The following is a 26650-nucleotide window of genomic DNA, read 5'->3' as shown; positions in this document are numbered from 1 at the left end:
AATATGTACTTGTGCCAGCAGGAGCCAAAAATCCATTATATTGTCCCCAAATATGCACTTGTGCCAGCATTGCTCAAAATCCATCAGATTGCCCCATATCATCTGTTTACCTGTGCAAGCAGCAGCCAAGATCTTGCCCACTAATATGTACCTGTGCCAGCAACTGCCAAGAGGGAGGTGGGAAGTGTTTCTGCCCGCAGTACAAATCACGGGCAAGAACAGGCAGTTTATAAAATTGAAAAACTATTAAAGGTCAAGCAAACCAAAAAATTCCCCTTAAAAATGTGCCCCCCCTGCCTACCCCTAGTTCCGGCCCTGGCCTTAGTAGAAGTAAAATATAGAATAAGGAGAAAACTGCTATCCATAACTTAAAAAAAGGGGTTTGTATAATCAATATATAATTTTAGAAAAAAAAATTATGTTATGGTTGATAAAAACAGATTGTAGCTTTAAGTCCATACTTCGTTAATAAAATATTGCTTTAGGTCAGTAGAAGAACAGCACCATTGCTGCTGTCAATACTGTTCTTACCTTTCCACCCTGTGGTGCATTGGCAGGTAAATTTGCCAAGCCCATCCTTACAGGAGCCCCCATTCTCACATCTGTGGTTGATGCAATCATCAATATTCTCTTCACACTTTGAACCCGTATACCCTAAAAATGGCAATTGAAACATGCAACAGAATAAGCAAGCCTGCCACTGCATTTTGTGCATTATTCTAGCTTATCCCATGCCCTTAATATTGGCTCACCTGTTGGGCACACACATTGGTAATCATCAAAATTGATTTGTTGGCATTTTCCTTGATTTAGACAGCTGTCTGTTGCACAAACTCCTCTTCTGATTTCACAGCGGGTGCCATGATAGCTCTCTGGGCACTCACATTTGAAAGAACCCACCAGGTTTTTGCATGTTCCACCATTACGGCACGTATCGGCTGCTTGGCATTCATCCACATCCGTTTCACACGACTCACCTTCAAAGCCTAATGGGCATTGGCAGCGGAAGCTTGGTACCATATTTATGCATTTTCCATTGTTCTTGCAGCGATTTGGGGTGCAGAAATCAAGGTGTTCACAGTGCTTGCCTGTTTCAAGAAGATTCCACATCTGTTATTTTTTCAAAGAAACTTTCTAAATAGAATGAATTAAGCATTCTGGAATAATCAAGATGTATTCATTTCTAGACAGTCTGTTTCCCAACATACAGGAGGCAGATTTTGATTGACAGTTAGCTCAAATACATTGGTGTCGGCATCGTTTGCCAAGATAATAAAGTTGGGTATTTGAAAAAAACAGTTAGCCCTAATACATGATATTGTCAAAGAGAGCACATACCATTGTATATTACCTAACCGTTAGACTCACACATGTTTTACAACTACATTAGAAAAAAAGGGATAAGAAACCCTGAAATGAAGCGTAACAAATAAACGGTGAACTGGTAGTGCATCTACCAGTTCACCATTTATTTGTTACTGTACCCTGATTTACCTGTCCATCCAGTTTCACACTGGCATCTATAGTCAGTAGCTGAGAAGCGATAGCAAGATCCCCCATTTTTGCATTGACTTGATAAACAAGGATCCCTGTTAGTGCAGTCTTCTCCATCAGGACACCTGCAGTCAAATAAATAAAACAGAATTGAAATTATAACATTGGAGGGCTTAGAAATCTCATGGATCTGCTTATAAGAAAATAATTTAAAAATGTCATTCCGCTTGCTTATTGGAGAAAATGCTTAGTGCCAGCAAAGAATTACAAAAATACATAACATGTAAGGGGAAAAAATAAATAAAGTTACCTGCATATCTGAGTTCCATTTGCTAACAAGCAAACACCTCCATTTCTGCAGGGGATTTGGCACTCCAAACCTTAAATATAGGGAAAATGTACTGTAAGTAATATAAAGAAAGAGCTTAGTTCCATGTCCATATATGCCTAGTACAAGGCACAGTAAAGCAAAACTCAATGCCTTAAATCAGTGGTCCCCAACCTTTTCTGGCCTGGGGATCGATGTAGAGGCAATTTTTTTTGCAAGGACCAGGGGAGGGGGTCAGGATGGGTCACAAGTTTTCATGTCATGTGACAAAAATGACATCACTACTCACCGTTTATAACCAATGACATAATTGGAAAACAACTGAACTGAGAAAAAGTGCTTGGAAGGTGAACATCCCCTTTAAATAGAAAACATAGTAATTTTGTGTCTCCAAGTTTTAATGATAGCAATGATTATGTGCTTTTCACTCTGCACCTAGGGGGTTATTTATTAAAGTCTGATTTTATCTCAACATTTCCTGCTGCAAACTCAGACTAAAATCAGCTTGGGTTGTTTATTATTAAATTTTCCCGAAAATTTGCGGGGAGCAATTTTTTAGGATTGCTCACCCAAAAACTCAGATTTGTTTCAGATTTTTCACCAGAAAACTCAGAATTCTTATGTTTTTTTCCTGAAAACTCAGAAAACTTTGGGATATTGCACGAAACCCAGCTCATATCAAAAAGTCATTGGGACTTCTGCCATTGACATTTATGCAAGCTCGACAGATCTGAGATGCCAGATTTTCTAATTCAGACTTTTCCGAATTAGAAAAAAATTGTGATTTAATAAAAGTCCGATTTTATAAAAAAAATCACACATTTTCGTGATTTTTGTATTTGGAGTTAAGTAAATAACCCCCCTAGTGTCTGATGCACTACAAGTGAGCATTGCATTAGTACGAGCCCTACTATATCTTGTATTAATATGTAAGGGAAGAGACACACGCTGCAATTTGGGGAGATTAGTCGCCCGGTGACAAATCTCCTCTTCTTCAGGGGGGCCATAATCTCCCCAAACTGCCTCCTCTGACCTCCCGCCGGCTAGAATGAAAATCACCGGCAGGAATGGCACTCTGAGTGATTCATTTTCCGAAGTCTCACGAAGTTGCCTCACAAGGAAACTTTGGACGACTTTGGAAAACGAAGCACTTCGAGTGCCATTCCGCTGGCGATTTTTATTCTAGCTGGCAGGAAGGCAGGGAAGGCAGTTCGGGGAGATAAGTCACCCTGAAGAAGAGGAGATTTGTCAACAGGCGACAGCTAAAACTACAGTAGTAGCCAGACACATAAGGTTAGTAGGTGTATTATGTGCATTGAACTATGCAAGAGTAATTGCAGAAATCTTAGGTGCAGGCCACCCAGAGTCGGACTGGCCCACATGGATACCAGGAAAACTCCCGGTGGGCCCAGGTGTCAGCGAGCCCTCATGCTGCTAAACATTTGCCCTATTTTTATGAGAACATGGAGGCTAAATAGACAGAATAATAGATTATAGTATGTAAAGAAAAGAGACTATAAAAATAGAGGTTGAGTGAGAAGAAAAATAATACTGTAATACTTAGAGTTGGCCCCTGGTCTAAGGTTTTTTGGTGGGTCCCTGGGGTCCCAGTCCGATACTGAAGCCACCCTAGAGCAAGTACACCATGGAATGCAGAGGAGATACTCTGTGTAGAAGAAAAGCTGGCTGGGTGGGGGATATTGCAAAGGCGACATTGTAATTAGGAGGGATAGACGTATCGCTTCCTGTTATTTTTTCCTGTTTTATGTGGGAACTAAAATAAATAAATGCTTGTGAATATGATTCCTGCTGGCAAGGCTTCAAGCACAAACAATATAGACATGCTGATATTTACATGACAAAGCATTTCAGTGCAGACTCAGGTCAATGATGCTCTTCTCACGTGCCATCATTTATTGCGCTATTTAAGCATTAATAACAGACAAACAGCTCTTTATATTAAGCCAGACCCAGAAATAAATCAGAGATTTTTATTATTCTCTCTCTATAATTATTTCTCTACTCCAATATTAGAGCCAAAGGGCACGGTATTGTGCTCTCATTGTCCCTTCTAAAACAGTGGTTCCAAAACTTTAGAACTGGCCCTAAAGTTTGGGGGCTCAGTCTGAAATCCAAACAAGAAGATTTGCATATTTGCTCTTTTAGACACACTTGATAGTCCATAGAGCCAATACCAAGAATGTGAGTTTCTATAAAAAAAAGTGTTCAAGTTAATAAAATTACTTGCAAGTTTATATATAGTTTTGCGGTGCGTCTAAAATATGTAAAGACATATATCCCGAGTACTTTCATTAAGTAAGAAATTGAAGAAACTTTTTCATGCTGCTCGTTTATTTTTATTTATTTTATATTTAATTTTTTTTTATTCTTTATCTGTTATTGTTATATTTAGCGTATAGACTATTATATCACTTTATTTGTATCATTTTTGGTTCTTGTTAATTTGATCACATATATCACTTTTGAGTTTTTTTGAGTGTTGTTTTTTCCTTGTAGTCTTTTTTCTTTCTTCCTTTTGTATGAGTATACTGCAATGTATCAGCTGAAGCCTGTATGTAAACTAGCCTTTTAATAGGCAAATTGTCTTTACTGACTGTGATTGGTTGATACATGTGTGCTATTGAATGGCCACAACTCCTTTATAAGCATTGTTCAGGGGTGTGCCATTTAGCCTATGAGTAAGTGCCACAACAGGCACAAAATGCATCAGGCCATGTCCTAATATGTTCCAATAAATTGTTGTATTTTTTTACTCGCTGCTTGAACACTTTTTTGAAGGAACTCAGATTCTTGGTATTGGTTCTATGTATATGCCCCCTTAGACTGGGGTGAACTGTGAGTATCTCCTCCTAACTCATATTTTATTTTTTGAAATTGAATTTACTCTAGTAGTGCTTACATAGGTTGGATGCACCATATTCCTTTTGACACTTGATAGTCCAGCTTGAAAACTGAAAATTCTCTAGACAATCTAGGATGAACACTAATTTCTGTCCTGATGTTCTTCAAATCACAGCAGGATAATTGGCTATTAAGTTCTCTAGAGAATTTTCACCATGGAGAAATTCATATGTGGGAAATAAGCATGGAGGAGGTGATGTACAGTTAATATTGATATAGAAACTTAGCAGTTCACCAGCCTGAACCTGCAGAAATTTCTCTTGGACAAATACAAGATTCCTCTGCACTCAAACCATTATCAATATATTTAAGACAGAGACATTTTGTGCATACTGCTACTGAAAAATGCCTTACCCTTTAAACAAAACAGGGATTGTTTGTCCATATATTGCAATATATTTAAGCTGGCCAACTACGTCAAAGTCATCCCATATCTGGCCAGTCCTATGCTCAATTTTCATCTGATTCATTAAGAATTAAATATAAATTAAATATATTGATAATGGGTTGAGTGCAGAGGAATCTTGTATTTGTCTATATGTTTTTTGTGGTCACACCCTCATTGCACCCCCGCCTAATGTTTTTAAAATCTAGTGGTGAGCACAACTTTCCCCTGTTTGAAATTTCTCTTGGAGAAAATTAATTTCTACGCTGCTAGGAAATTGCTAAAGATTCACTAGAGAAATTTCACATGGTGAAAAGGTGTGATTTTTTTCCATGGCTAAGAGAATTTTCATCAATGCAAAGTAAATTCACCAAAACGTCATACTTAGTACTCGTCGTACTTGTATTTTAGTTTAAGTTGCCAATGTCATGGTAAATTTTCAATTTTGGTGATTATATGGCAAATTCAACACTTGCCTTTCAGTAGATATGCCCCAATGAGTGAAAATGTATTTAAAGGGGACCCGTCACCCAAAGAAATTATTCAAAATCCTATTTTATCACATTAGTCAAGCAAAATGAACTTTAATTACACTGTATAAATGATTTGAATCTTGTTTCCTTCAGTCTGGGATTTCGAAATTATAGCAAGCAGGCAGCAGCCATTTTGTGGACACTGTTATTAAGACAAGCCTTGTGTCATCTCAGAATCTTGTTTGTGCCCCAGAATGGGGGACCTGATGTCCATCCCCATGCACTAGTTACACAATTAAATGGTTAAGAGAACAGGGGAATGTGGGGAGAGCAGTGACATCTAGGAAGTGCTGAATGGAAAGTGAAAGTAATTGTCTGCCCCGCCTCTATGCCACTGGCATAGAGGAGGGGCAGACAATATTTGATTGACAGCTGAGATTTTTAAATGAGCTTACAACAGCTATAAATGCTTTAATAAAAAATAGAAATTGGATTTCATGTTTACTTTGAAAAGGACTTTTATTATACAGATTTTTGTGTCTGGGTGACAGGTCCACTTTAATTTAGTTTAGGGTATTTGCTGTCATTCCTAAAAGCATACACTAAAAGGCAATTAAGAGTGACATTTGAAAAGAACAACAATTACTGTCCTAGATATTGTTCAAATCACAGCAGGATAATTTAGCATAAAGACATATAACAGAAAATAAACATTGTCAAATGAAAGTCTGTTCTCTATATAAATGTGCAGTTAATGTTTGCACCAACAAATATCATATAAAACCACATTTATTTGCACCCATAAGCTGATTTACTGTAACTGTCACATGTCCAGGGATCTAAAAGAGGTTTGTAGGCTGTACTCCACTGATAAAAAAAACTTATCAGCCTGGGGTGAATAGAGAGGTGTATATATAAGCGTTTATATATTATTATAATGTTACATAATATAACTATATACACACAAGGCTGGAGTTTTTGTATGTGGCTCATACTGTATCTCTGTTTCACAAAAAAATAGACACACTCCATCTCAGACCCACAGGCTCCATCTCAGACCCCCATCTCTCTGATACCAGCCCCCATCCCCTAATTCTAATACATGCATGCCCCATTATCATACAGAACCCTGGCCCTCATCTCTAATGTTCACACATCAAGGGGCCAATGTTAGAAAATTTGTATTTTTTTTGTTCATGATGGATCTGTATTCATCTTTTCATTACACCAAACAGACAAACCTTTGGTCAATCCAACACCCATAGCGCATAACTTACAAAAGAACATAATTCACAAAAGGCTCATTGCATAACCTAGACATGTGTGCCTCCGTTAGCCCAAAAAACCCTGATTAAAGAGGAATAAAACTACAGTACTTAGTAGTACTCGTCCAAATGCATTAAACAGTCCAGCCACTTCCAGTGTCCCCAGCAGAGGGCTTTTACTTGTCCAGCACAGCAACTTATAATGCACATATAGCACCCCACCCCATACTAAGTGCTCTCTCTCTTATGGGACAATACATATTACATGCTAGGCTCAATTAGAAAGTTTCACATAGTCACAACATTGCTGATGCACAGTGCCAGTTCTAGAGTTAGGAAGAAAGGGCATTTTTTCCTAGGAACAAGATATCCCGGAAAATAACACAAAGATGCATATGGGCCTGTTACATGGTTTATTGCTGAGGCCATATGGTTCATAGTGAGGCCATCTTTGACCTTTACATTTCACAATCTTTGTTGGGTCCCGAGTGTTTTTGCATTACAGGGAGCCCCCTCTTTCATAACTAGGGAGCACAATCAGTGTAACTCATGTATCCATGGATGAATTCAGGCTCTTGATTGAAACCAAACTGCCAACACAAATAATAAACTTCTTTTTCACAAATTGCAATTAAAAGACAAAAAAGGTTTTGGTCAGTGACCCACTCTCCCCCTAAACACTAGTCATGCAGAAATCATAACTAGGTGTTACCTGGCCTCACTGGATATCATATAATTTGGGGCCCCAAAACATTGGTTAAGTTGACCTAGTCTATCTAAAAAATTAATTTATTAGGGCCTTACTGGGCCCTTTACACTCCTAGGCACCCCTGCCTGCTATCTCTGTAGTTACGCCCATGTGGATGACTAGTGTAACAATACAGCACTAAGAAACACACAGTCCAGCACAAAATGAGTCGCCCATCTATTTTCACCAGGTCTACTTCAAGTTAAAAAAGGGAAAAGAAAATTCAAATGGTTGCTATAGAATCTGCACTTCTGCTATTTAGAATTTTTGTTAATAAATTAGCTCCTATGATGTTGATCTCAGTTCATCTGGAATTGATGTACAGGTATGGAACCGGTTATCCAGAATGCTTGGGGCCTGGGGCTTTCCGGATAACGGATCTTTCCGTAATTTGGATCTTCATACCTACAGTGAGTCTACTATAAGATCATGTAAACATTAAGTAAACCCCATGGGCTGGTTGTGCTTTCAATAAGGATTAAGTATATATTAGTTGGGATCAAGTACAAGGTACTGTTTTATTGTTACACAGAAAAAGGAAATCGTTTTTAAAAAATGTGGATTATTTGAATAAAATGGAGTCAATGGGAGGCGGCCATTCTGTAATTTTCTGGATAATGGGTTTCCGGATATCGGATCCCATACCTGTACTAATATCTCATGCGTGATGCTATCGCTTATCCATCTGGTGGTAAGATTTATACAAAGTAGGCCTCCTTTAAATACAACAGGTGCAGAGATGCTGCCTCTTCTTTGTCTTCCTTCACTGCCACTTTGTCGGACTGAGTTTGCCCAGCCATGCTGCTGCCACTTTTGTACCTTTCCTCTGAACTTTATCTCTCTATAATGTCTGCACAATCATTCAGTGCTAACTTTATACCCTGACACCAGCCACATGTTAGTCTTTTTCTGTTCCCACAATACACAACCCCTTGCACCTGCATCCTGCACTTCTATTGTTTTATTCCTTACTGTACTGTACATACAATGTTACGCTGCTTTTAATGCTGTTACAGACTGACAGCCACCAACTGCCACTATACCATCAATTGTTGTTTTTATCTTTGATTACATTCCAATATACCCTTTACTGTGCCCTCATCCAATTCTAGAACTAACAAACGGTTTTTCTCTGTTGCTCCCTTTTGTCCTGGATAATGAAACAATGTAGGTCACTTACCTTGACATAGTGGCAGAAAAAAAATGGGCACCAACATCCATATTGTGCCCATGTCAGCTGGCAAATTAACCCACTGGAGACAGGTTTCCAGTAGCCGTCGGGCATCTGGGCAGTTCTTTCCCCCGCCTGCACACCTCCACCCCAAACACACAATAAGAGAATAAGTGAGGTCAGAGGCAGGAAAAACACTTCCCCCATCCTATACCGTTATAGGACACACTGCACCCTGAACACTTCCTGAGCGCAGACAATAGGGAGAGCCTGAGAACAGAGCAGAAAGGCAAGAGAAGGGAGGGGGCACTTAGGAGGAATATTGGCACAAGTAATAGTTATGGGAAATTACTAAAATTTTCTAAAAGATCTAAACAATGCCAGAAAAACGATCACATTAGTCATTATAGACTTTTCCTAAAATCTTATTTCATATAATCCATTACTACACATACTACAGGGCCGTGGCTAGCCTGCAACTTTGTGTGTTACCTATTTCTGTAGCACCCTAATGTATATAAGAACACCCCACAATCATTAATACATCAGCCAGGTGATTCTTTATTGTTAGCCTTCAACGCAACTTGAGGCTTAGGGTGATTAGTGATATGTGGGGTGTGCCAATGTCCTCAGTAATCTTTTAGGCACTGCAATACTATGGTAGTAATATGATACTACTGGCACCAGGTCTAGAAACATTTTGGCAGTTGTTTAGATTTCAGAAAATAAAATGAGCGATTACCCTTAAAAAAAAATCAAAATGTAATGTAGCCTTATGATCAATCTACTTTCTGGTCACCGGGTCCATAGTATAATCCACCTATGTGGCAGTTGGGGATAAGAATCAACTTGTTACGCAACTGCTTGTAAATGAATGCTAAGCCTCCCTATATATTGGTTTGTTGGCTTAATTCATTTTTTACTGCCAGCTAAGATATTTAGAGTCAGACACCACATAATAAGTGAAGGCTTTGTTTATTTAATGTTATGTAACAAAATAAGGATTAGTGCAACTGGAGCTCCTCTACACGCTTCTCCAGATCCTCAACAGTTGTGCTTAGTAGAGCAGGATCCCTGTAGAACATCACATATAGCTGCCTCTCTTGGTACAGGCGAGATGTCTGAATAGAAAGCTTCTTCCTTTCCAAATCTCGCAAACAGTCCAGACACCACTGGTTGAACTGGGAGACAGAAGAAGAAAGTGTCTCAAAGGAGACAGTTAGGATCTGTAAGAGAGAGTAAATATATTTACAGGACGGGTGTAACCTACCCTTTTGTGCTAGAAAATCGGTAAGTATGTGCTTTCAGAGAGATGAATTAAAATTGAAGGTAGGATCAACACATACTGTATAGTAGTGGGTTTATAGGGTGCCCAGGAAGCAGTTAAAACTAAAATGTATAGCACCATTAGTCTTCAATAGGTAATGCAGTAGACCTGAGCAAATGCTTTTTATATTCTCTCCCACACATAAGTGGTCATCCAACCTGCACCTCAGCATGTGTGCGAGGCTGTTCTGAAGGTATGAAAGAAACAAACAAACAAAGAAGCTACAGCAGAAAGTGAATTCATAGACAATATAAATTAATAACTTTTACATGAGGTTCTCAGTGAAATAATACATTTTTATACTAGCCAAGACACCTGCCACCCTTTTGTTTCTACAGTATATCTAACCGGTTCTCTTAGTTGTAGGTTGGGTGTTCCTCGGCACAGACAGTGGTGAAGCTCATCACATTCTTGCTCAAGGCCTGCTGTTTGAGGTAGACATCCATGGAGCCTGTTATTTAGGGCCATCAACTCCTGTACAAGGGCTGCTCCCCTGCGCTGCAATGCCTCATATTTTGGAAATAACTCTTTTTGGTTATTTGGATCATCCAGCATCATTGAGAGCCTGTGTGAAGATACAATTCATTAAAGACAAGAGAGGTGGTATAAATAATGTAACAGCAAGTACTCACAGCTTTTAGCAGTCACTATTCTTAATTGGGGTGAATAACTATTTAAGAAAATGTAGCTATTCTGTTAGAATCCCCCCCCAAAAACAAAATATACTTTAAAATATACGTTCATTTATTATATCCTATCATTAGATAACCCCTCTGGGGGCCCTGGCCACCCTAAAAGTGATGCTGCTAAAATGCAAGTGGTTGCTGGCAGGGTTTTTTTGTGTTGTGCAGTGGTAGCTAATCAGAAACATGTACACATGGTGCCTAAGAGTAATATCACACAGGGGCCATGTTTTCCATTGAGAGGAGAGAAGACAGCCATTGAGGAGAAGACAATGCAGCCAACAATCAGTTTCATTTTGGCAGCACTAGAACGGAGGTGGCCACAGCCACCAGAGGGATTTGTCTTGAAAGTTTAAAAAAAGAAAAAAAAAAAGGTTGTTGGTTGATTATAGCAAAAGGTTAACATATCTAAAAAAATGAAACCTCAATCTTACATCCCCTAATTTTGAGTTTTCCGAAATTTTACACGGTTTTTATTTTTTTGGTCCTACCAATATAATGATTTTACATTTTACTGGTCCCCTGAAAAGCATAAAATTGCAGTTGTACGGTATGCGCACAGGCATCTATGATTATATATATATGTTTCGCCGCCTGTAAATGTCCGAATAATTTTGAGGCGCAACAATTTTGAACTGCGTTCTCCAGGTTACATGTAGGCTAGTTCTTAAGTTGAATTTTATGCAAGCTGAAACATATACATTTACTTATTAAATGCAATCTACAGAAGACAAGCCTGAGGGAAGTGGGTAGAAAAAACTAATTATAGAACCAATAAAGGAACCAATGGTAAAAATGAAAGGAAATTAATTATAGGAAAAGAGGAAAATCTAATCTGCAGTGAAGGTGGGTTATGAATTCACATCCAGATTTAGTAGTGACTATCACCTTACTGCTGTTTGATCCCTACTGTCGATACGCAGAGGGGTCAACCATTGTGACGTAAGTCGCAGCTCCATTGGTCCCAGGATTCTCTTCCCAAGATCACTATTCCAAATTCCCATTTCATTGATCAAACCTCTCAAAAGACTTTCAGTCTGGCGATGCGCCTTCATCTCTGCCAGTAAGCCCAGCTCAACAAGCTGTAGGCGAGATAGTTGATGGATTAAAGCATCTGAAATTGGTGCCTGGGCCTGTTCTACCCATGTGAGCTGTTCCTGCTTCATGTGCAGCCATCCTTGGTGTGCAGGGATACAAAGCCCCAAAGATGCCCCACATACAGATGTAGGCAATCTCTGAGTCTGCAGAGTCTCCACCTCTGATTCTAGCGACTGGGCCTCTCGCTCCAAGGATGGAATTCTCAGTGGATCCCACTGAGGCATATCATGGCAATAAAGGAAGAAAAAATATTAACCAACATATAATAACTGAACAATAAACCATATACATTTGAGAGTTCACCTTAGTAACTCACCTGTTCTGCTTCATTCCCATTTATCCAGCTCAGCACCTCCTCTTTTCCACTCAAAGTTCCTAGGGCTAAGCTTAGCTGCATTCTCTGAGATGCCCAAACTGTTCTCATCCTTTCAATTTCTTCTCCAATTTCTTGTTGTGCCTTTCTGTCTTGCTCTACCTCTTCTTTTTTTACAGGCAACATCTTCATGGCACACTCTTCCAACTCCCTCCAGCATGTCTCCTCTAGTCTCATGTAACCTTCTAGATCAAATAATGAGACAAAGAGATCAGAAGCAGACTGAGCACAGTGCAGCCCTCCAATTTCTGATGCCATATCTCGAAGCTTTGCAAGTGCTGCATTAGACCTTGTGTTCAGGCCTGCCAGCCCTTCCTTAGTGCGATTTAAAATTTTGTCTTCCTCTTTTTCCCATTTTTCCAAAGACAGACGATTGTTCAGCAAAACAAATCCCAAGGACTCCAGCTTGTTTCTAGAATGCAGCCTATGCAATCTAAGGTTCCTTAGGCTTTGCACCTCTGCCTCCAATTCCTCTAAACTTTTCATATCTTCCATTTCCCAGTCTCCTTCATTTCCACCTCTGCCTACATATAGGCTATGTAGTTCTTCTGCTTCCAGAATTGGTTGCTCTGAAGCTATAAGAGCACTGTAGGCATCCAACTGTTCTGCATTCAGGGCATTATGCTGATCAACTGCCCCACAGAGCCAACCTAGAAAGACTTCTGCCTCCTCATTACTCTCACATAGCCAATCAAAATCTTCACCCTTCAAATCAGCAGCTCCCGGATAACCAATGAGTTGTAGCATCTCCACAAAGTCTGACCCATGTACACGGGGAGGGTCCAAAAGAAAGCAGGTGGATCTCTGACGAGCCAACATTATTAGAATGGGTTATTTAAGACAGTCTAAAATAAAGGTAAAAAAAAAAATGATGTAGGAGAATAAAAAGGAATGATTAGGAGAATAGCTGGTAGATTGTGTTTGTTACCTCTAGGAAATTACCATTGTGATTCTTTATTCCAAGCTGTGTTTCAGGGTGGAACCACAAAACCTACAAACATTATTTCTAAAGAGAATCTGAAGGAGAATCTAAACAAACTGTTGATGCAAACTTAGGGCTCTTACACACAGGCAATTTTGGGGTGTTTGATACCTGCGTGAATACAACTAAACGCATGATATTGATGAATAACATTTTCTCCTGTGTGATTGTACCCACCAATATAAAAAATCTATGTTTTTTTTAAGGCTTTAAATGGTCATTCAGCGTGTACCTGAGATGGATAATTCATGCATTCTACTACAGTGTTTCTCCAGGGGGAACGTAGGATGAAAGGCCCAAGTCTAATAGCCCTTAAAACAGGAGTCCCCAACCTTTTTTACCCGTGAGCCACATTCAAATGTTAAAAGAGTTAGCGAGTAGTGATGGGCAAATCTTTTTGCAACAGTTTCGTGAATTATTTGCTGGCGGCGAAACGCGGCAATTAGCCACAAATTCGTGCCTGCAGAATTTATTCACCCATCACTATTGGGGAGCAACACAAGCATTAAAATGGTCCTTTGGGTACCAAATAAGGGCTGTGATTGACTATTTAGTAGCCCCTGAGAATATACAGCCTACAGGAGGCTGTTTGGCAGTACACCTGATTTTTATGCAAAAAAAACCTGCCTCCCAAGCATGGAATTTAGAAATAAGCACCTGCCTTAAGGCCACTGGAAGCAACATCCAAGGGGTTTGGTGAGCAACTGGTTGTGGATCACTGCCAAAAAGAGATACTGACACCAGAAATGATCCCTTTTTACATCTGTCATAATATTGGCTTTGCATGCTACTTATAATTTTGCCATAAAGTATTTCCCGAATGCTTTTAAATTACCTGTCTGACTCCCTGTATTAGACTATGAGAGGGCTGCCATATTTGTGCTGCAGGAGTTTGTTAGCATTTGAAATTTTAACTGACAGGCTGAGGTGGAACAGTCAGGTTGGCAAAACAGTCAGGTTTAGGAACTTTAACTAACAATTACTTACAAAAACAAAGCTCTCAGCATGACCTATATGTCGCTTTTAATGTACATTCATATTTTAAAAAGTAGTTTTTTAGGATCAGTATCACTTTAAAATTTACCATGCTGCATTTTCATGCATTCCACACAATAATAGATATGCACGTTGAACTCATAAAATGCAGTTTATATTTTAATGAGTATAACCACATGCTATTCTCAACCATTGGCTCATTTGCTCAGAACTGGGTTTTTTTAGCTCAACCCTAACTGACTTACACTCCTAGAATGTACAGGACCTACACCTGCCAGTATCTAATAACTCATTCACAAGGCCTTGTACCCAAACTTTAACTGGGCCCAGACCCAAAGCAGACATCCTAAGGTGGAAGGCAAAGAGGAAATGCCACTCCTTTCCCAGCACTACATTAAAGTGAGGCTCGAAGTGGTCACCCCACCTGGTAGACAATAGCATCCATATAAAAATGAACTTACTTACTGTATATTTCCTTCTGCCCAGCAACTAAGGGAACTGAACCTGTAGGGATTCAAAGTCATAGGAGCTATTAACCCTACGGTTCCCTACATCTGTTTTCTATATTCAATAGTCTTCTCCATCCCTCATCAACTGTATCTGTCAACAGTGGCATAACTAGACACCTAGGGGCCCCAGTGCGAACATTTGCAGCTGCCCCCCCCCACATATTCCCCCAAAACTCATACCAGGATGGCACAGTGGCAATTCCATGGATTAATAACTCAGAGCTCATAGCAGGATGGCACAATTGCAACTCTGCACATTAAGGCAAGGAAAGGGTTAAACCAGGGGTGCCCTAACTTTTTGCAACGAGGGCCAGATTTGGTGAGGTGAAAATGAGTGAAGTGACCATTCAGCCCGACATTCTTTGAACCAATAACATTAAATTACAGGAATCAAGTAATCGTAGCAGTAATATTTGGGCACATTAGTGAAATGATCTGCCACTTGGTCTATACTGCTGCCTGTGTGCTGAAGGTGTTAGTAATAGACACGTACTGGAACGTAGTGACGCCATACTTCTTTAGTTTACTGTACTGGCACGTCAATACGTCTATTGACACCTTCAACCCTAAAGAAGTATGTGAAAACAGCACGTCTCTAGCTATTGCTAACACCTTCAGCACACAGGCAGCAGTATAGACCAAGTGGCAGATCATTTCACTAACGTGCCCAAATATTACTGCTATGGGATTCCAGATAGCACTGTGCTGGGGGGCCTCATTATTAAATGACAATTTAATAACATGATTTCATGATGGAGGCTGAGGGCCACAATTGGCCCCCGGGCCGCACTTTTGACATGCCTGGGTTAAACACAACAGAGTCTTTTGCCGCACACCACTTACTTTCTTACTGGGTGCATCCGTATCCCTGGCCGCCTCCACGCCAAATATTACAACGAATGTACAAGGTGGGAAAGAGCACACCAGAATATGCAGGCAATGCCTTAGTTCATTTGCAGATTTATTGAGTGCACAAGCTTTCGGGGTCACAGCCCCTTCCTCAGGTGCACCTGAGGAAGGGGCTGTGACCCCGAAAGCTTGTGCACTCAATAAATCTGCAAATGAACTAAGGCATTGCCTGCATATTCTGGTGTGCTCTTTCCCACCTTGTACATTCGTGGGTTAAACACAACCACAATAAATGTGATTTGTATCCTTACCAGGTCTGAGGTCCTGCATTCTTTCTACACTAATTTTCTGGGGGAGGGAAAGGGGGGCAATCTACAGCACAGAGTATGGAATCCTTCCACGATCGTGCCTGTCAGCCTTGACGCATCAATTTACACTGGCGGCAATTTCCATGCATATCATTGGATGTTGCTGAGGGCACACAGGGCACGTAAGTGCTAAAAACTAATGTACGCTCTTGCTCAATCCCTCTGTGGTACTTCCAGATGAAAAGAAAAAAAAACATCTCTTTTGCTGCTTGATTTACCTCCCAGCACGGTCCCCACCGGGGGTGCAGGTAGGGTTCGCACCTTTTCTGGAAAAAAATACCGGCCTTCCTATTTATTTATCTTTTTTTTTTCTATTAACAACATTGGGATCAACCATCATTTTTACCGGCCAGGCTGGTAAAATACTGGCCAGGTGGCAACCCTAGATGCAGGGGCCATATGCCCAGGTACAGTTGCACCTCCTGCACCCCTGGTAGTTACACCACTGGCAAAACCCCCATAACTTTCCTATCTAATTGTCTGCTCAGTGACCTGCTCTTCGGCACTGTAGAAACAACATTTTTGGGCTGCTTAAAAAGTGGTGCTTTGGATCACACTCCAGCAATGTTGTCGAAATTATGTTTTGGTTGTCACTTGTTCATGTTCCATATCTCCTATATAATAAGACTGAATTGCGCAGCAGTTTCCAAAATGTCCTGTATGACAGCTGTAAACACTACTTGTATGCAGGCCCGGATTTGTGGAAAGGCCACCTAGGCCTGGGCCTAGGGTGTCAGGATTTTAGGGGGCGGCATGCTGCCCAACCACATCCATATTGGTTCAAAACACTGAGATTGCGCTGGAGATACAATTGTTTTTTAAATTTCCAATAAGCCAATCCCCAGTGCTCTGGTCCAGATGATGAAAATTTGCACGAATAAGGGAGAGGGGACAGGGGCGACGAACAGCAGTGTGCCTAGGGGCGCCCACTATGTAAATCCGGCCCTGCTTGTACGAAGACTCCTAACGCAAATACTCGATACAGATGCATATCCAACAAGTCTTGAATCAATACATAAAACATATATTGTAATAAGTTTTCTATCAGTAAAACCCTGCTGATGATAGCTGCCCTGACTGACAGTAGGTACTACCACGCACAGTCACTGTGTTATTTCACACCACTAAATATAAATTATACACTGGACGAACACGTGTGTCGCCTACAAACACGGAGCCTGACTAGGAAAAGCCGAGGTTGTTATACAGTATGCATAACACAGTGACAGTACAGCATTCTTTATTTACATTGCATTCTGAGATGCAAGTACCTGGCCCATTGTCGAGTACCACACTCCCTCCACATGAGCGCTGCCATGTTCAAAGACTAGAAATATTATGCAATTAATATGCGCTGAGATGCCAACCAATCAACAAGCTACCTTGAAGGATTCGCCCTGAAAGGCGATGAGGTGACTTGCTGTAGAGGACATTGCATCATTATGGCAACATGTAATAGCCATTTGCGGCGGATTCGTAAACCCGCGAACTGCTGTGGGGGTGCCACAAGGCTCTGTACTTGGCCTGTTGTTCTCCCTTTTCTCTCATTCATTTGAATTATCATCGGTATGCTGATGATTCCCAAATATATTTATTCACCCCTTCATTAACAGCTGAAAGCGAGGCTCAAATCTCTAACTGCCTCCTAGCAATCGCCAACTGGACGAACCAGTGCCACCTCAAACTCAAATTACCAAAACTCCATTTACTATCTCTATTGGTGGCATGCTCTTTAATCCTAACAACTTCGCACCCTGTCTGGGGGGTAATCTTTGACTCCTCTCTCTGATCATGTTAACACCACTCTCAAGACTTGTCACTTTTTCTCACCCAATATTGCCAAAATTCATCCCTTTCTTTCATCTGCTAAGGCCAAGGCTCAGGCTCTTGCATGCTCTCATCCTATCCTGCCTAATTTACTGTAACCCTCTAGTAACTGGCCTCCCTGATTGTCATCTCTCCCCTCTAACATCTTTTTTAAATACTGTTGCCAAAATTCTCATCGAAAAAGGTACAGGCCCCTCCCCGTATCATGGCTTCCCATAAAACAAAGAATAATTTAAACATCCTCTTCACCTTAAAGCCCTTCGTTCCTCTGCACCTTTTTTTCCCACTCTATATGTTCCTAGTCGAATCCTCCGCTCCTCTCCGAGCAACCCCCACTGCTACTGATCCTTATATTTAGAATGCCATTCCTTCCGTTCTATGGGGCAGGGACTATCTTTTTGTATCCTTAACACTAAGCACTTAATCTGTATTTTCTAGTGATCTAGTAACTCTAATTAATACACAATACAACATATTAAAACACTAAAATATACTGGTTCTTAACTATGGATCCCTATTCTGCTAACCCCAGTGTGCTTTAAACCTTGATAATATTTTGGAGAATGCTGGGAGTTATAGTTCTGGAATATTTGGGCAAAGATTATAAAATATGAATAGAGTGCTGTAATGGATATGTTTGGAATACGATTACACATGAGCTGACCCAAAATAGATTTCATCTGAACCAAAAAAAAAAAAAATCAGTTTTCATGAAACATCTCAAACAATACAGAGCAGGGTTCAAAATACAACGGTTCACCCTTTTACTAACCATGCTGGATTAAACCATTTGTAAATATATTGTGACCACCTGCAGTCTGAAGCACTAAACTACACAGTACTTCATTACGAAAATTTAAGGGCAAAAACACATTTAATTGGCTGTATAAAAAAAAGAATATAGAACATCAATTATACATCATAAGTTTCAGCCTTGGGCCTCACCAGACATACACATTTCTGTCACAGCAGCATATTATTATATCACAGCAACACACAAGTCACCATAAGTATCAGAATTACCCATTCATGATTCAATGATATGTCAGATAATATTACACTTTACACAAGTTTTTCTGCCCAGGCTAAACACATACTGTACAAAGACATGATATACAAATGCATATTTGCACATCTTTCAAATCAAGTACCTGCCGGTAAAATTACCTCTGCATCTTCTTCCCTATTATCTGTTTGAACTTTTAATTACTTTAGTAAAACATTCAGCTTTTACCTGGCCTAAACAAATCTAGAGTTCCCACCTGATTGGAATTTTACCTGTGCTCACCACTAAGTTCTAAAAACATTAACCGGGGGTGCAATGAGTTTGTGACCACATCCGACGCGACACGACTGTCGGATGAACACACTGCGTCTGACAGTCGTGTCGCATCAACACTGCAACTTCATCCGACATTTCCATTACTTGCCTTATTTCTGCCGCATGCAATTTGATGCCGGTGTTTTGTTGCAGCGCGTCAGATCATGATGAAAACGTCCATTTAGTCCTACCCTAAGTCAGCATCAGAAAATTAATTGCATTATCAAGCCCACATGTATCTAACAGGGCTGCACATCAGGTTTTGCAGCACCTGCAAAGGTGGACTCTACCCTCCCTCTTTGCTGGGGGGTGCTGGGAGTGTACATCTGATAGTGGGCGTTGACAAGATGGAAATGCATACAGGCTTTTACATTCCCCTATAAACCTTTAGGGCAGGACTTGATGACGCAATTGGAGCTGACACGTCGCAATGCTACTAAACGCATGCGACGTGTTGGATGAAGGAGAAATTGCAGGTAACAAGTACATTTATCCGACTGTCGGATGAAAACACAGCGCTTACTTGCCAAAGTTCTTTGATCTTGCTGCACTTTGTGCTGCCAACTAACCATTCGGAGGTGTTACTTTTATTATTTAATGGACTAGTGATAAAATCAAGTTGCAAACTTTAATCTGGTCCAGAGTGCTATCATCTGGAAATGTTGATGTGACCTGATACTATGGGGGCATGTATGTAGTACATTTTTTCGAAAAGCATTGATCTATACCAGCCAGTAAGTTCCTAATTTTATCACTCAATGTATGCAGTACTTTTCAAAAAACATTGATTTATGCATTCTGTGACTTATTGATTGAACAAAAAACCTGGGGTATTGACACCTGTTCTTTAATGCTGCAAGGTGAGTTTGGATCAGGGTTGCCACCTCATCCCATTAAAACCAAACACATATGGAATACACAGCCTGCATGGCTCGTTGCCTCACGAGGAAACTTCAGGTGACTTCTGAAAACGCAGTGCTGCGTGTGCTTTAGCACAGGTGACTTTTCACTATAGTGGATGGGAAGACACGAGGAGGCAGTTCATGGAGATTGTTGCCCAGAAGTTGAGTCGATTAGTCGCCAGGCGACAAAATCTACCCGAATCTCCTCGTGTGAACTAACCCTAAAGAAATGTTCTGTTTGAAGCAACCACCCTGTACTGCTGTTACTTTCATCCTGTTTGATCTGTGGACCAGGAGACACCCAGGATCCACCTGGGTAAGGTGCTTAAAGGGGTCACTACACACTGCTGGGAGTTGCCCACAGCCTCAGGATGCCTGGGATACACTGCCATCCAGCCACACTGTTCAGGCCCATCAACAGGTGTGCTACACCTAGTGATAATATTTTTTTTATTCTTCCAATCGAGTGTAGTGGGGTTGAGGGAGGCAGGTTTTTACGAAGGCTGTCGTGGATTATGAAGTGGTTGGAAGAAACAACAGTCTTTATTATTATATTGTCTACTGCCTGCTGGTACCGTAAAGTGGTTTGTTTACATTTACATTAACTTTTAATATGATATAGAATGGCTAAGCAACTTTTCAGTTATCATTATTTGCCTTCTTGTTTCCAGCTTTCAGAATGGGGGTCACTAACCCCATCTACAAAAAACAAATGCTCTTTAAATGGATACTGTCATGGGAAAAAAAAGAGATTTCAAAATGAATCAGTTAATAGTGCTGCTCCAGCAGAATTCTGCACTGAAATCCATTTCTCAAAAGAGTAAACAGATTTTTTTATATTCAATTTTGAAATCTGGAGCTAGACATATTGTCAATTTCCCAGCTGCCCCAAGTCATGTGACTTGTGCTCTGATAAACTTCAAACACTCTTTACTGCTGTACTGCAAGTTAGAGTGATATCACCCCCTCCCTTTTCCCCCCAGCAGCCAAACAAAAGAACAATGGGAAGGTAACCAGATAGCAGCTCCCTAACACAAGATAACAGCTGCCTGGTAGATCTAAGAACAACACTCAATAGTAAAAACCCATGTCTCACTGAGACACATTCAGTTACATTGAGAAGGAAAAACAGCAGCCTGCCAGAAAGCATTTCTCTCCTAAAGTGCAGGCACAAGTCACATGACCAGGGGCAGCTGGGAAATTGACAAATGTCTAACCCCATGTCAGCTTTCAAAATTGAATATAAAAAAATCTGTTTGCTCTTTTGAGAAATGGATTTCAGTGCAGAATTCTGCTGGAGTAGTACTATTGACTGATGCGTTTTGAAAAAAACATGTTTTCCGATGACAGGATCCCTTTAAGGTATGTATTGTTGTTGCTACTTTGTATTACTCATCTTTCTGTTCAGACCCTCTCCTATTCATATTCCAATCTCTTTTTCAAATCAATGCATAGTTGCTAGGGTAATGTGGACCCTAGCAACCAGATTGCTGAATGTGTAATCTGAAGAGCAGCTAAATTAAAAATGAAATTAAAAAAATGAAAAATAATTAAAACCAATTGCAAATTGAGCAACATCACCGGTAATGTTTTACTCTACTTTTTACACCGCATGATAAATATCACAATATCCAAACGAATAGAAAAGAACCCCCACTTGAACAATCTAAACTAAGGCAGTCACAAAGTATTTTTGACACACTTATTAATAGTCGGTTAAATAGTAAGCACTTAAATAAACACCACTAATCAGTGAGTAAGGTTGAATGTAACACTTGTTTAAAATTTCTATTCCTTTGGATATTGTGAAATTTTTGAATACTGACTGCAGTCAGACCTCTTCTTGAATTAGAAGGATAAAAACCAAGGGATAGTGTTGTTTACCGCATGATAAATAGGCGTAGTACAATATAGAATACTAATTTACTTAAAAAGGCCAAATGTCACATCCTTTATGGAAAGCTGATTGGGTAGATTATTATAGTTGTTTTCCTTTATCTCTTGAACTCTTATCAAATCCAGTAACTTGCACTTAGGGGTGTAACTATAGAGGAAGCAGACCCTGTGGCTGCAGGGGCCCCAGGAGATATGGGGGCCCCATGAGGTCCTAATTCATATATAATTTTAATAAATATTGTTAAAACTGGTAAACGTGGGGGCCTGAAAAATAATCTGCTGTGGGCCCAGTAATATATACAGTAGTTACGCCACTGCCTGCACTATTTTTCTTTGTTCTTTAATCACTATGAAATAAATTTTTGCAGTTTTGCTTCAATGGTAAAGCTGTGCTGCACGGTGATTGAGATATTTCTGTAATTAACTGTAATGTCTGAATTGAGCACTAGGTGCCCTCATAATAACGAGATTTGTAGGAATAGTTTTGTAAGACAGGTTTAATGTTGATACTGTTTTTCCAAAACTGCTTCCAGTAGCCTTAAATGTACCTAGAAATGTCCACCCCAAGCACATGGATTCCAGAGAGAGAATCTGAAGATAGAAACTTCATGTCACCCAGCGTAAAATGGGTATCTGTGCTGGCACTGACAGGTGGCAAGTTTGACTTTCTGTACTTCTTACTGGGGCACCAGCAAAACACTACCCTTTATGGTTTTGAGATTGAGAAACAAAAAGAAGAAATCACCTGTCACCAGATTAAAAAATAATTATTAGCAGGGGTACTTAATAAAAAAGAGGTATATGCCCACAAGGTGTGATCAAAGACCCATTTATTTTTTTATATCTATACATATTAAAGATCACCCATGTGTGGCTGAAAAAAACCTGGTATAGAGAGCCCAGGTGTACGTGTGCCTGGATCTGCTCACATCCAGACCCAGCAGTAGCCTACAAGGAGGCCCTATGTGGATGTAGCTTAGGGGCCCCATAACCCATTAATCCAACTCTATTTGCCCATGGTTCAGGGTAAATGGCAATAACCAGTCCTTCCCAAAAATAGAGGGTACAGGGTTTTACACTTTTACCGGGGGGGGGGTCGGCAGCAAATTTGGACGCGCTGGCGTCCAATTCGGTGTGCCTCATTTTTGCGCACTGGGCTTGGCGGCCCAGTGCGGGAGTGTCCGCGGCAGCTTTTGGGCAGCGGCCCAGCTTATGGGCAGCGGCCCAGCGGTTGGGGACCCCTGTTCTACAACGTCGCTGCTAGGTAAAAAATATTTTTGCAGTTTGATTGGTACAAACTCCATTCTTAAAGGATAAGTAAACCTTATGGGTGCTATTATAAGCATTTTCTTTTAGACAGAGGAGAAACTGCACACAAACACCATGTTTCTCTTGCTTCAAGAAGACAAAACTTTATTAACACTTCTGCATTAGCAGACAAAGATCATGTCACATGACACTGTGTCAGTATCTGATTACTATGGGATCTGTAGGAGAGCACAAATTAATACATATCTTAACAGCTGCTCTGATGTTATTCTGCTTAGGAAACAACATGGACAACATCAGACCAACCCCTTTTTCTTTATCCTCACAACTTCCTTGATTACTTGGAGGTCATACGGGTTGGAAACTGACCAGGAGGTGGTGCTGTTTTAACACAATCCATTCATGTTAAATTCTCGACCCGCACATCACTAAAGTACATGTAACCTTTAATATCTTGGAATTAAAAAAATAAATATGAATGTACATTGCAAAAGTGCTTAGAATTGCATTGTCATCAATTTTACATTCACTTGTTTTTACAGTTTACTTATCCTTTAAAGGTTTTTGTCTGTCCAAAATCGAGTGGATTGTGAAAACTAAGTATGCACTTCAGTATGGAAAGGCACGAATAAGACTGCCAGGGAACACACTGTGGATTTTTGGCTGCAATTCACACACTTGTTGGAAGAAAACACTGAGGGGGTTATTTACTAAAATCCGAACATTTCTCACTATTTTCTTAAAACCACTTTGACCAAACTGCTGTTCATATTTTTAGCATATTAATCAATAAATTAACTCGAAAAAATCTGGTGCGGGAAAAGACTCAAAATCATAAATCCAAATTGTATGGGGTTTTTTTGGATTTGAATCCTAAAAATTCCAATTTTTTTTGGAAAAACCACAAATTGTTAGGCTTATTGTATGAAAGCCAGAACAGATTATGATATCTTCCAATTGTAATGGGACATCTGCCATTGACCTCTACATGACCTCAGCAGATTTAAAATGGAGTGCTTTTTTTATTCTGACTTTTAACAGCATCGGGGGGTTTAATAAATCATGAAAAGTTTTTTTTCTCCAAAAAAAATGGTTTCTCTGACCAGAAAAAAAATCAGACTTTAATAAATAACCCCCTGGGTGCTGCATTTGACTAGACAAAATCTGATGCCAGCCATCATAGAACTGAGGTAATAATTTGATATGCACATGTGTGAATCCCAGATTTGCATTGATATCCCTGGATATTACTGGGCAAATCAGTTTACTAAACATGGCAGTAGGGCAGCAGGGTGGTGCAATGGCTTGTATTACTATACCAGTTGAGCCAGGTTAAAACTGACCATGGTGTATGTATGTGATATAGACTGATGTATAATCTCTGGAATGGTTTGGGGAATGAGCTAATGTTACATATATAAAGGCTAATTAAAAATAAGAACAACAGATCAGGCTATTAGACTTTCTCTTGCAGGAGATATAATGGAAATTTTCCCTTTAAATAAAATGGAGAAAAGACAAAAGAATTCATGGTGTATCTTAACTGACTGTTGTTAGAATAGTAAAAAAAAAATGTGTTCATAATATCTTGATGGCACACAGGTCTGGACTGAGAATCAAAATAGGCATTTCAGGTACACAGAGGCCCAATCAGCCCTCACCAGCCCACTAAATACTGACTTTCTATGGCACCTTATAGCAGCCCCTCTGGCATTTGCCAGAACCCACAGATTGCAAGTCTGGGCCTGAATTGGCACATTTCTGAATGGGTTGTTTTAGGTCAGTCTCTGATGTTCCCAAAAACATCTATTATAAAAGGGAGCCCCCCTAAAAGATATGTTAGATCTGTCATTAAAAAGCTGATACCCGACTCCTGCATGAAGAGAGATGAAGAGAAACAGATACAAGGACATTGAAGATAAATTAAATTATTATAGAAACGGTACAGAATTTTTAATTGATTATATTTATAAAGTTTCCTATTAGAGTGGGTTATTTATTAAAGTCCGATTTTTTTTTTTTTCTGATAGGACTTTTAAAGGGGGAAAAACAAAATTTTTTTCCTTAAAAAAAAAACTTACATTTATGGAGATTTATTTAACTCCAATGGTATTAAAAGTCTGATGAAAAAAGTACTCCCAACTCAGACCTGCCAAGGACATGTGAAAGTCAATGGCGGATGTCCCTTTAAAAATTGGAAGATTTTCTTAGTTCCCAAAGAAATCATAACTTTCAGGCAATTTTACAAAAAAAAACAATAGGAAAAAAAAAATCATAGGATTTGGATTTTTTCATGATATTATACCTTACGCACAAGAAAAATTCATGAAAATGTATTGGTCAAGAGGGGGGGGGGCTAAGTCAGTGCGGATTTGGTCAAAGTAGTTTTCAGAAAATAAGAGAACTTTTTGGGATTTTGATAAATAACCCCCTTAGTGTGATGAAGCTTATATTACATTTTCATTTTTCCCTTTACAGCAGTTGGAAAATTAAGATGGAACTTCTGGCACTTTGCCATGGTCAATGTTTCATGGGGAATAATCTCCCCATTGTCTGGAAGGATTTCTGATGCACCAATTTCTCTGCAGGCAGTTTCTGAAAAGTGCATGCAAGTGAAGGAAGAGGAAGTGAAGCACAAGGAAGAGGCGATTCTTTGGTTTGTTTGTTCTATAGTTCTAAATATAAAGACAGGCAGAACACTTAGAGCTACATTGTGAAAGTTGCAAAGACATCCACCTGCCAGTCGAATGGTCTGTTTATAGACTGCATACTAGGGATGGGCGAATTTGACCCGTTAAGTCAAGAATTTGCCGCCGACGAAATGTCGCCGACGCCCATTAAAGTCTATGGGCGTCAAAAACAATTTTGACGCACAACAAATTTTTTTTGTTGTGCAGCTTTTTATTTTTTTTTTGACGCACGAGTCTAAAACAAGGTGAAAAAATTCTCCCATCCCTACTGCATACTCCTTAAAGGAGTATTCAACCCTAAACTTAAAAAAAACCCTATCCCCCTACCCTACATGGACCCCCTCTCTCCATCCCCCCAGCCTAAGTGTTACCCCGGGCAATATGCCCCTAACGTTTTACTGACCCCTCGGTGCAGATGCAGGCATCGTTGTTCACAGGCGCCTCTTCATCTGTTTTGGTAATCTTCGGAATGAGACCGGCGATTCAGCAATTTTCAACGCATCCGTAGTTTTCGCGAAACAGAAAATTGCTCCAACTGTGTATGCGCCGACATACCGGTCTCGTTCCGAAGATTTCCGTAGAGAAGAAGATGTCGCCCGTGAACTCTGATGCCTGAATCTGCACTGAGGGGTAAGTAAAACGTTAGGGGCTTTTGCCCGGGGTAACACTTAGGCTGGGGAAAGGAGGGTCTTTGTAGTGTAGGGGGATAGGGTTTTTTTAAGTTTAGGATTGAATTCTTCTTTAAAAGAATAGGTTGTCCTCCGTAAAGACAGA

At 40.0% G+C, this 26650-nt stretch overlaps 2 protein-coding genes across 6 annotated transcripts in view; both read right to left on the bottom strand.

Annotated features, from left to right (window-relative positions):
* The window catches only part of notch4.S (notch 4 S homeolog), a 56734-nt gene extending 47793 nt beyond the window's left edge, over positions 1-8941 (bottom strand). Inside the window, exons 1-5 of the mRNA XM_041575228.1 lie at positions 8796-8941; positions 1805-1874; positions 1495-1619; positions 753-1088; positions 532-654 (exon numbers count right to left, since the gene is read on the bottom strand). Coding sequence (XP_041431162.1) covers positions 532-654; positions 753-1088; positions 1495-1619; positions 1805-1874; positions 8796-8847 — 706 coding nt within the window. The 5' untranslated portion in view covers positions 8848-8941. The remainder of the gene's footprint in view (positions 1-531; positions 655-752; positions 1089-1494; positions 1620-1804; positions 1875-8795) is intronic.
* An 803-nt stretch (positions 8942-9744) lies between these two features.
* The window catches only part of LOC108700221 (HAUS augmin-like complex subunit 3), a 44037-nt gene continuing 27131 nt past the window's right edge, over positions 9745-26650 (bottom strand). The window contains exons 1-5 of one of the 5 annotated variants that reach the window (XM_018233220.2): positions 19229-19466; positions 12211-13112; positions 11685-12109; positions 10462-10678; positions 9745-9967 (exon numbers count right to left, since the gene is read on the bottom strand). In XM_018233220.2, coding sequence (XP_018088709.1) covers positions 9791-9967; positions 10462-10678; positions 11685-12109; positions 12211-13086 — 1695 coding nt within the window. In that variant the 5' untranslated portion in view covers positions 13087-13112; positions 19229-19466 and the 3' untranslated portion in view covers positions 9745-9790. Of the gene's footprint in view, positions 10013-10461; positions 10679-11684; positions 12110-12210; positions 13113-18949; positions 19058-19228; positions 19467-26650 lie in introns of those variants that run through there. The other 4 variants (XM_018233216.2, XM_018233219.2, XM_018233218.2 and 1 more) reach the window with 4 other exon arrangements.

The sequence above is a fragment of the Xenopus laevis genome, chromosome 8S, assembly GCF_017654675.1.
Source record: "Xenopus laevis strain J_2021 chromosome 8S, Xenopus_laevis_v10.1, whole genome shotgun sequence".
Taxonomy (NCBI): domain Eukaryota; kingdom Metazoa; phylum Chordata; class Amphibia; order Anura; family Pipidae; genus Xenopus; species Xenopus laevis.
The sequence above is the reverse complement of the archived record's forward strand: the minus strand, read 5'-3'. Positions and strand labels throughout refer to the sequence as shown.